Below are 10,611 nucleotides of genomic sequence, written 5' to 3'. Positions count from 1 at the left end.
TTACGTATTGACGATCACATCCCAAAGTTTTAAAAGAAATAAAATACATTTCTTCGGAAATGCTTTAATAACATATTTATCATATTTTTCTGAGAACAAATTCTGCAACATTTTTATAAAAAGGGTACTCTGATTTTTAAATAAAGCATAAACAAATTGGTCTTTTCTGGTCGTGAAAATTGGGGATGTCACAGTTGGTATCAGAGCATTAGTTTAAGTGAACTAGGAATTTTAGGAAAATTTATAGACTTAAACTTAGCATGCCAAGCGATGATCATGAGGAGTGTGTCTAATATATTTTAGGTAGTACACCTGAATAGACACAAATACTAGCTTATCTAGGGAAGATGCCTAAAATGTTTTTATGTGCTAAATAATGTGTGATGCTTTATGATGCTATCGTTCGATCACATCTATGGTCTGTTGCCAACCGGATCTAGAAACTTTATGTGTTCAAATTTCTAAACGTGCACCAGAGGTAGCAACTGCACCTAAGCCAATCACAATGGGCGGGGCCCGTTACGCGAGTTAGGGTAGGGCCCGTTACACTCATTTGGGCGAGACCCGTTATATGCTTTATGTATGTATGGTATGTGATATCTTGGGGAAACTCACTAAGCTTTGTGCTTACGATTTTTAGTTTATGTTTCAGGTGCTTTCAGTTCCAAAGTGAAGGACTCGGGATTATTGCAGGGCACACACCACATCGTTCTGCATTTTCTTGATTTACTCTGATATGTCATGATGATTGATACATCTGTTTATCTGGATTTGTATGACAATGTTTTTAGAATACTGATTTTATTAATTTAAAAATGAAATTTTTGAGTCTTCTTTTTGGGACGTTACACCATTGACCGTTTGTTTTACAATGACAATTAACAAGAGCGAATGACAATCTTTATCTAAGGTTTATTTATTTCTCAAAGATCCGGTTTTTAGAAATGACCAATTATATGATGCTTTGTTTAGAGTTAAAAGTAAAAAATGATTAAAATTATTAATTTTAGACAATGATGATAGACTTACAAATAAAACTTCTAATGTTGTGTATAAAGAAGTTTTCAGAAATTTATAAATAGTTTTTAGAATTTTAATTCTTGTAACATATTTTATTATTATTTGTAATAAATCTTTATTGTTACTTTTCATTTGTAATATTATATATTTTTATTTAAACAACATAATTTTCTGATTTGCCACATATAAATTTTAATTTACTTCAATTATTGTGGTTGTTTTATTTTTATAAACAATTTTATAAACAATTTATCATTTTATTATACAATATTATTATTTGTTTTATTAATTCAGAAATAAAAAATAATTTAGTATATTTATTTGAAACAACCATTATAATTTACATGGATAAAAATTATAAATATATTGTAATTATTAACCATGCTAAAAAGAAAATTCTTTATAACACTTCCCGCTGCCCTCTCCCCATTTCTATGACCCTAATTCTACGCGGGAAAACAATCCAGCGAAAAGAGTGAGAGATGGCGACGGTGGACAACGGCGGCGAAGAACACCACGTGGAGGAGGAATTCCGTGTCTGGAAGAAGAATACACCTTTCTTGTACGATCTCGTCGTCTCTCACGCTCTTGAGTGGCCGTCTCTCACCGTCCAGTGGCTCCCGTCAGAGCCGTCGCTGGACTCCGACGGTTCCTTCGCCGTTCACAAATTGATCCTTGGGACACACACCTCCGACGACTGTCCTAACTTCCTACTCGTCGCAGAAGTCCACTTGCCGGTCAATCATTCGATATCACTTGAAGGCAATTTGGAAAACCACAAAATCCCTAAGGTCAGCTAGCTATTCAATTGATTTCTACTTATTCTCTATACACAACCATTCCTCACTCAACCCTGAATAGCAAGGATCTGATATTTGACCATGTTAATTTATGGACAAAACACTCCTGTCAATGTTGTATCAAGAACTTCTGTGAATGTAAAGCGTAGACAAACTGTTCGACGAAATTACTGGTCTGATCTGTGAGTCTATGCGCCTGCTTTTTGATAAAGTAACCCTAAAAAGTTTGATGTACTTGTATATGTATTGTAGGTAGAGGTTATTCACAGGATACATGTTGATGGAGAGGTGAACAGGGCACGGTGTATGCCTCAGACTCCATCAATCATTGCAGCAAAGACCAGTTCTTCAGAAGTCTATGTATTCGACTCCACAAAGCAACCTTTAGATCATGAAGGAGGCTCTTGTGAACCTGACATTAAACTAAGAGGTCACGACAAAGAAGGGTATGGCCTCTCATGGAACCCTTTCAAAGAAGGCTACCTCTTAAGTGGCTCCAACGATTGCAAAATCTGCTTGTGGGATTTGTCTACAATGCCAGACAACAAAGTTCTTGATGCAAAACATATCTACGAGGTAAAATAGCATCCATTATCATCCTCTTACTATTTAATTTTCAAGAATTTATGGTTGACTAACAAGGAAAACAGGATCACGGGAGTGTGGTTGGAGATGTATCATGGCATTTGAAGAACGAATTTCTATTCGGATCTGTTGGTGATGACTGCAAGCTTATGATTTGGGATCTGCGCACAAACAAACATCAACAATCTGTTGTTGTTCATGAGAAAGAAGTGAACTACTTATCTTTCAATCCATATAATGAATGGGTTCTTGCTACAGCCTCTTCAGATACAACTGTTGGTCTATTTGACATGCGAAAGCTCACATCACCTTTACACGTTTTAAGCAATACGTACGTTTCTTAACCTTGACCTTGACTTTGACTTTTATCTCATGTGATGATGTGGTTTTGCAGGGATGAGGTGTTTCAAGTGGAGTGGGACCCGAACCATGAAACTGTGCTTGCTTCTTGTGCTGATGACAGAAGGTTGATGGTTTGGGATCTAAACAGGTACTTAAATTCTTTAAAATGTTGGGTGAGTTATTTATTTATTAATCTTATGATCAATATCTTGTATTAGGATTGGAGATGAACAATTGGAAGGAGAAGCAGAGGATGGCCCACCAGAGCTTCTGTTTTCTCATGGTGGACATAAGGCAAAGATATCTGACTTTTCATGGAACAAGAACAAGCCATGGGTGATATCCAGTGTTGCTGAAGATAATGCTTTGCAGGTATGGCAAATGGCTGAAAGCATTTATCGTGAAGATGATGACAATTAAGATTTTTTCTCCTTTTTTTATTTTTATTTTTATTTATTTATGTCTTGAATTGTTACTGTTGTATCGAACATGCCAAGATTCCCTATTAAGTTGTATGGAAATTTGCCATCTGATTTAGGCTTGGATGATATGCTAAAAATGGAGAAATACAAACTAGAGAGAAAAAAGAAACAATTTTGCCCCTCTAGTTGTGTAGAAACATGAGTTTTTTCATTTGGTTACAATACATCTAATCTCCAATTCTAGACAATTTACAATTTGCATATTCCCTTTGGTAACTTTATGGTAATTTGTTAAAAAGCTAAATATGTACATGAAAATTTGTTTGTTTGTTGGTTAATCTTAAATGGACAAACATGAGCTTTGTTTACAACCTACTTTTCTACTATGTACATGATCCAACTACAACTTTATCTTTTATAGTTAGACTATGTGTTGATAAGCTAACTTATTTTTTGAATTTTTTTAAGTTGTTATGTTTGACAAGCCAAAAAGTATCTTAAAAAATTGTCTTGGTGTTTTTTTTTTTTAAAGCTATCTGGATTAGTTTTTCAAGAGTTTTTAAATTTTATTTCAAATATATTCTTAATTAATTATAAACATAATATTTATCTAAATGGTTTTTTGTGACATTTTATATCTTTCAGCTAGTTTTACCAAATTTTATTATTTATAAGCTAGCAATTAGCTCTTTAGCTAAAACCTATTATTTTATTATTTATAAGCTAGCAATTAGCTCTTTAGCTAAAACCTATTATGTCAAACATAGCATTAGTGTTGGTTACCAATTTACTTTAATCTAACTTTTCAGTTTGGAATGTTTTATATTTTTTAAGGTTAATATCATAAAATAACTTATATATTGTGTTTTTTCTGGATTATATTGCAACTTTATTTTGTCTTTCCTAAAATAAATTTATTTTTCCATTTTTTTCGAATTAACTCTTTTAACATTTTTTTTTTCAAAAAAACTTGTAAAATTTGAGGGGTTTTTTGGAAAAAAGTAGTTAGAGGGTTTTTTTGGAAAAAATAAAAAAAATACAAAAAAAAACTTGTAAAAAAGTAGTTGGAAGGTTTTTTTGGAAAAAATGAAAAAAATACAAGGTTTATTTAAAAAAAAGAGTAAAGTTAAGTTTAATCTGAAAAAAAAAGAAACTCTATATTTAAGTTTTATTTTTTTATTTTTATTTTTATTTTTAATATTAGCCTTTTTTCTATTTACATCTATAGCACATATATAACAAATATTTTATTTCAAAACAAACTAAAATAATTATATTAAACATAAAAATAAACTTAAGATAGGAATATAAAATTTGAAAATTTAAAAATATACATTGATTTTAACTTTATTTGTAAAAAAATTGATTTTCATTATTATAAGAAATAAAGTCTAATCTCAAATTTTAAAAATCGTTAAAAAATAAAAAAGAAACAATCAATGTGCACTTGATAATTTGATATGACTGTTTTGTCCATTTGGTTGGGTGAGATGGACTCACAGTGTTCTCCGACCCTACTTTGTTTTTCAGTTCCACACTTCAACTCCTTTGATATCAACACTTTAGGTTGTTAATTTTAGTTATAATTTGACATGTAATAATTAATATCATATTAAATGTTAAATATGTTTAATTAGTCGTAAATAAAAGTTTAATTTTTATGTATTGATTCAAATAAAAATTCAAATAAATTTTATACACGAATAATTTATTTTGTTATAGTTTTGTGTCTTTGTGATATTATAGTTTATAAAATCATTATAATAAATAAGATATAATACATATTTGTTAAAAGCTAATTAATAGAAGATGTGTTTTTACAACTTTTATAAGTTACAAAAAAAAAAAAAAAAAACGAATTTAATAGAATATCAAAATTCCTTAATACATATTTAATAGAAGATGTGCTTTTACGATTTTTATAAGTTACAAATTTTTTTTTTACTAGAATATCCAAATTCCTTAATGACTTTGCAAAAAATAGTAAAAATTTAGTATTTTTCAAAAGGTAGTTACACAAATTGTTGGTAGTTAGACTCATCTACGATTTCATGTCTTCCAATTTCTATCTCACATTCATGAGTTGCTATCTGGTCTACGACCCATGACAGCCTAATATTGTGTAGATATAAAATGTATATTTTTTAATTTATTTTTAAATCGTAAATGGCTAAGAGCCATTTACGACTTCTTGAAAATGTAAAAATGAAAGTTATCTCCATAATTTTAGGTATATATACTACCGGCCCATGTGTTGAAAATGGGCCTAGTTCACAACCCATATAGACGCGATTACATCTAGGAGGCATGAAATCAGATCATGAGTGAGCTTAATCACATGTGATTTGTATGATTATTTTCGAAAAAATGTTTTTTTGTTTTTTTGCAAAGTCATTTACAAATATGGCTATTTTTGTAAACACCTATTTTTTTTTTCTCTAAAATGAAGTACGATCAAAGATGAAACACTATTTTCACAATGTTAATGTAAAAAATGAAGATGAATTCGAGATTGTCTTATAAAATAAAATATGTCTTGTTCGTGATCCAATATGTTGAAGATGTTCTTAGTGACTTATCTCCCGTAAACAACCCTAAGACATAAATAACCCAAGAGACAAGAACACAAGTACTTGCTAAACTCACCCCAACACAATTGACACAAAAATATGTTGTACCACCATTAAAATTAATGTTCTAAACAAAACAAAATCATCCAATAATCAACATAAAAATAGAATTCTCCCCAAACATGTTACATTCGATCATGTCTCAGATGTTCTTTCCTTCTAATCATAGGTGTGCATACCAGATTTTGATACTAATCTAAACCGATTCAAAACCGGTCTGGTGTGAATAATAAATGTTAGGGAAACAGACAACATTTGTCAAGAATCAGAACAGATTTGATGTCATTTTCCAAGATCTGATGATGCTTGTTAGAAAGTAATGTGAACAACATACGAAACTAAAAGCACACAAAGACACAATATTTACATGGTTCGGTTAAGGTGACACAAGTCAACGGGTAGAATGAGAGTATTCTTATTCACAAAGCTCTCAAACAAAGGTTATAAGTACAATTTAGCAGAGATTCGCCTACTTACTAAGGATTCAAGACACAGACAAATAACTGACATACATCCCTATTTATAGACTAGGTTAAGACCTAAAACCCTAATGGGCCAAACCCATTAATCCATAGACCCATGAAATGTGTCAACCAATCACAATCTGCCATGCAACCATTTCTTGAACCTTCATCCTTGATATACATTGCATAAGCATCAACAAAATACATTATGGAGCATCATGAACCAAGATGGCTGATCAAAAATGCTCATGGCACATCATGATGGAGCATTGTCCATGAGCATCGTCCATGAGAATCCTCCATGAGCATCGTTCGTGAACGTCATCCATGAGCATCATAAGTGGCACACCCTTGCACAAAGATGGCGTATCATGCTAGAAGATGCACATCTTGTTCAAGAGTGACACATCTTCTTCATAAGGAGGCACATCCTACTCCTAGATGGCACATCTAGCATCCAAACTGATACACATTTGTCTATAGGTGGCTCACCCTCTCCAAAAAGGCACATCCTTGCATCATGGAGTATCAGTGATGTTCCATTCCCTTATTAGGTGATCCACTCCCTTCTTTGGTGCTCCGTTCCTTTCTTTGATGCTCCATTCCTTTATCACAGGCTTCATTCCTTTCTCAGATGTTCCATTCTCTTTTAAGCTGCTCCATGCTCATTCAAGTGCTCCATTGAACTCCAAATATTCCATTGAAACCAGATGCTCCATGACAAATGCTCAAATCACATTTAACAATAATAATGGAAAAATCAATTTAGGACAAAACTTGATACGATCCAACCAGATTCGAGGCAAAAATAGAACATATGAAATTGGATATTGATCAGATACAAACCAGGTGAACACAATTTCAAAAACCGTTCAATAGAGAACTATAATTATTGGTTCTTCAAGGAACCAAATCTTTTTTTCAATTTCTAGAGCTTATTCTTTATTGAAAATAAAATCTAAAAATATCTAAATTCATATATTAACATTGTGAATGTGAAAAATATTTTTCGGATTCACTGTGTGAATCCGGATTCACATTGTGAATTTGACGTAAAAAAATCGAATTTGATATCATTGGAAAAAGGATAAAAAGTTATGAATTTCTGTATTTTTAGTTTTTTTTTTGATAAAAAATAAGCTCTAAAAGTTGAAAAAAAGATAGGTTACTTGGTTAATTATGGTTTTCTATTGAACCTCACCATATATATATATATATATATATATATATATATATATATATATATATATATATATATATATATATATATATATATATATATATATATATATATATTAAAATTACAATAAAAAAGAAATTGCAAAATCTTTTAATCTTTAAAAAGAGGAAACAAATCATATCCAATGGAAATATATGTTTTTGTAGTTGTTTTGATAGAAGTAGTGGTCGTTGGTTGTAGTGGTGACCGTTTATTGTTTTGGTAGTAGTAGTGATCGTTCATCACTTAGTTATTAATGTTGTGTTATTTTTCGAATGTGATTTCTTCAACGGTAAGTGGGATTGATCTCGCCACTACGGGTGCTACTTCGTACATGTTTAGTAGCTTCATTTCTTAAAGGTATTATAAAGTCTAATTGTTTGGTTATCACCAAAGCTAGATGATACACCATTGTGTTTGTCACTGAGTCATGTAAATTGGTTGAACCATATTGATAAGTTTCAAATAATTTTGAGCAAGTATTGTTAAATATACGATGTGCATTTTGAGCAAAATTTATGTTAATATGGAGTAAACCCAAATCATAAGATCTATTTTCTTGTAAAGCTTCAGCCAGTATTTGTTGAGAGGTCTACCATTATTCGACGAATAATCAAAAGATATCGAAAAAGCTATATTTTGGAATTCTAAAAGGGTTATTATATAATCCAATATTCTATATGAATTTTCTTTGGAATGCAAATATCCTAACAATTTAAACATAGTCATATGTTTCATTGTATGCCAAGTTAGTCAATGATCTGTAACACAAAGGTACAAATCAGTTGAACCGATTGGAGCCCCGACCAAACATTGAACTTTAATTTTACTCAAAGCTCTAGCTTTTCAAAACTTTGAATCATTTGACTCTTTAGCCAAATTCAACATATTCAATGTATCACGTCTAAGGGTCGTACGAATTATCGTGACAAAATGAAGTTGAATAGTCTCTTGGATGAGCTCCATCAATCGTGGGTTGTCAAAAAGGTCGAAAGACCAACTTTCTTGAATCACAAACATTGTTTTTATTACCCGATCCAAACTTTGATTGTACATCCAAACCGTGCTTTGATTTGACATTGTTGCTTGATCCTGATTTAGACCAAATTTCACCGTCTTGCAAGATAAATCCGAGTGGTTTCTCAATATGATATTTCCATCCTCCTTAAAGAAGTTACCAGATTTATTGCATCAAGCTTTTCTTGGACCCCTCAACATTTCACACAAGTTGTAATGTTGTCAAATCTTTGAGTTTCATTTTGTAGCACAAACTTTAACAACCGTTAAGTTGGTTGATGAGGCTCCAATGCCTAGTTGCCTACGGAAGACTGAGATGGACCACATTCTAATGCTACTGAGTAGTGGACGAGATTGTGTTTTTGAGTGGGGTGATGAACATAACATATTCGATAACCGTATATACTAACATAAAGGGTAAAATGGTCATTTTGACCATAAAACGGTCACAAAACGATTCCTATGAAACCATTTTCATTCTAAACCGGTTAGTTTTTTTTTTTTTTTTTTTTTTTTTTTTTTTTTTTTTTTTGTGCACCTTTACTCGTATCATAAACCATAAAGGCCTTTTGCACTGTGATAGAATTCAAGTAGAGCATGTACTCAGAAATTATGAGCTGCCATATATTATTCAAAACAGATGGATGACAACAACATTCATCTAAGCTCCATAAAGATTAAAAAAACTGAAACTAAATAAACATACAAAAACATGGACCACAAAACCCTAGTAATCCACCAGTTATTGTACACCAACAAAGATCCATGCATCACTCCAGTACTCAATTCATCTACGACCACCTATTATGAAAGAAAAAAACAATTCAAGATCAAGACAAATTATGTATTAAAAAATCACATCAACACAAATCAACTTAAAACCATGGTGAAAGATCTTGGAAAAAATTATTAAAATCTGATTCTTGTTTGATGTTTACCTTTTCTTTTACTTCCAGCAGTAGACTGATTCGGCATCAATCCTTGGTTCCCTAAACATTGTAGATCCTCAAAGTCACAGCCATTGATGTCCAGATCATGGTGCATCGATTCACCACCCTGCAAATTACAAGGATTCAACAAGAACCCACTACTCAAATTCTGATTACCCACTGGATGGTGGCGTTTTTGATAAGGAAAAGATCCGATTTCTCCATCGATTCTCCCTCTAATGTCAACAAGCAAACACTTTAGCCTCGCTACTTCTGCTTCTAATCCTACTTGACTCTGAACTCTTCTCATCAATTGTTGATTCAATGCTGTCAATCTAACTACTTCGTCTTCTAATGAAGCAGCACGCGCCTTCTTCTTTTCACGATACTTTCTCACAGCTTCCCGGTTTCCTGATGGACGATTCTTACCTTTTTTGTCGGAGGATTCAGCGGTGTCTTCTGTAGGGGTTTTGTCGTCATCACTCGTAGCAGGTAGGATTTTGGTGTGGACATGGTAACATGTGTGCGTGTGTGATGAATCAGGTCCCGGAGGGTTGCATGTGTGCTTATGAGTACACGCGTGTGTGTCGTTGAAGATTTCATCGAAGAAGCTGTTCATGGAACCACTGCTCGGGATATCACCCACAAACATCTCGTGGTTGGAGAAATCGAGTTCTCCGTCATCCATTGCTTCCCGATTTGTGACCTATAAACCCTAGAAACACAGATAATGAAGATAAAATCAACACAGAAGCTAATTTTGATGCAAATTGAGCTCTAAACAGAAGTAGCCACAAAAAATGGTAACTAATCAAGTAATCATCAAGCGATTATCTCTGAATATGCTAAGAATATCAACAGAATTCAAATGTAATCGTCTAATCGAACAATACACAGTAATTGACCAATTCCATTGAAGAAATTTACCGATAAAGAAACCCTGGAACTGAGTGAATTGTTTAATTGAGTAATTAAGCAAGTGAGCGTGATAGGTGAAGATGGTAATTTGGGGCGAAAGAGAAAATCCTTTTCATAACAATGTCAATGGATGAAAAAGAACGATCGAAGAAGATGGGCCACTGGCAGAGAGATTCCCGGAAAGGAAGAGGGAGTCCTTTTTTTGTAAAAGAAAAGTAATAGAAAGGCTAAAGGGGTTGATTTATATGTACTTGAGGGGGCTAAT

The 10,611-nt window shown here is 32.5% G+C and overlaps 2 protein-coding genes across 2 annotated transcripts; one reads left to right on the top strand and one right to left on the bottom strand.

Annotated features, from left to right (window-relative positions):
- The first annotated feature begins 1,436 nt into the window (after positions 1-1,436).
- Positions 1,437-3,350, top strand: LOC111884307 (WD-40 repeat-containing protein MSI2). The gene is made up of 5 exons (XM_023880620.3): positions 1,437-1,811; positions 2,073-2,396; positions 2,471-2,736; positions 2,800-2,895; positions 2,966-3,350. Exons 1-5 carry the CDS (start codon positions 1,503-1,505, stop codon positions 3,165-3,167), a joined length of 1,197 nt encoding a protein of 398 aa, XP_023736388.1. The 5' UTR covers positions 1,437-1,502; the 3' UTR covers positions 3,168-3,350.
- Positions 3,351-9,099: 5,749 nt separating this feature from the next.
- Positions 9,100-10,611, bottom strand: LOC111884278 (basic leucine zipper 19). Its single transcript, XM_023880591.3, has 3 exons — positions 10,356-10,611; positions 9,438-10,143; positions 9,100-9,300 (listed from the first exon to the last, which is right to left on the bottom strand). The coding sequence occupies exons 2-3, from the start codon at positions 10,114-10,116 to the stop codon at positions 9,287-9,289; spliced, it is 693 nt and encodes a 230-aa protein (XP_023736359.1). The 5' UTR covers positions 10,117-10,143; positions 10,356-10,611; the 3' UTR covers positions 9,100-9,286.

This window comes from Lactuca sativa, chromosome 3 (assembly GCF_002870075.4).
Source record: "Lactuca sativa cultivar Salinas chromosome 3, Lsat_Salinas_v11, whole genome shotgun sequence".
Classification (NCBI taxonomy): Eukaryota; Viridiplantae; Streptophyta; class Magnoliopsida; order Asterales; family Asteraceae; genus Lactuca; species Lactuca sativa.
This window is presented reverse-complemented; position numbering and strand designations above follow the sequence as displayed.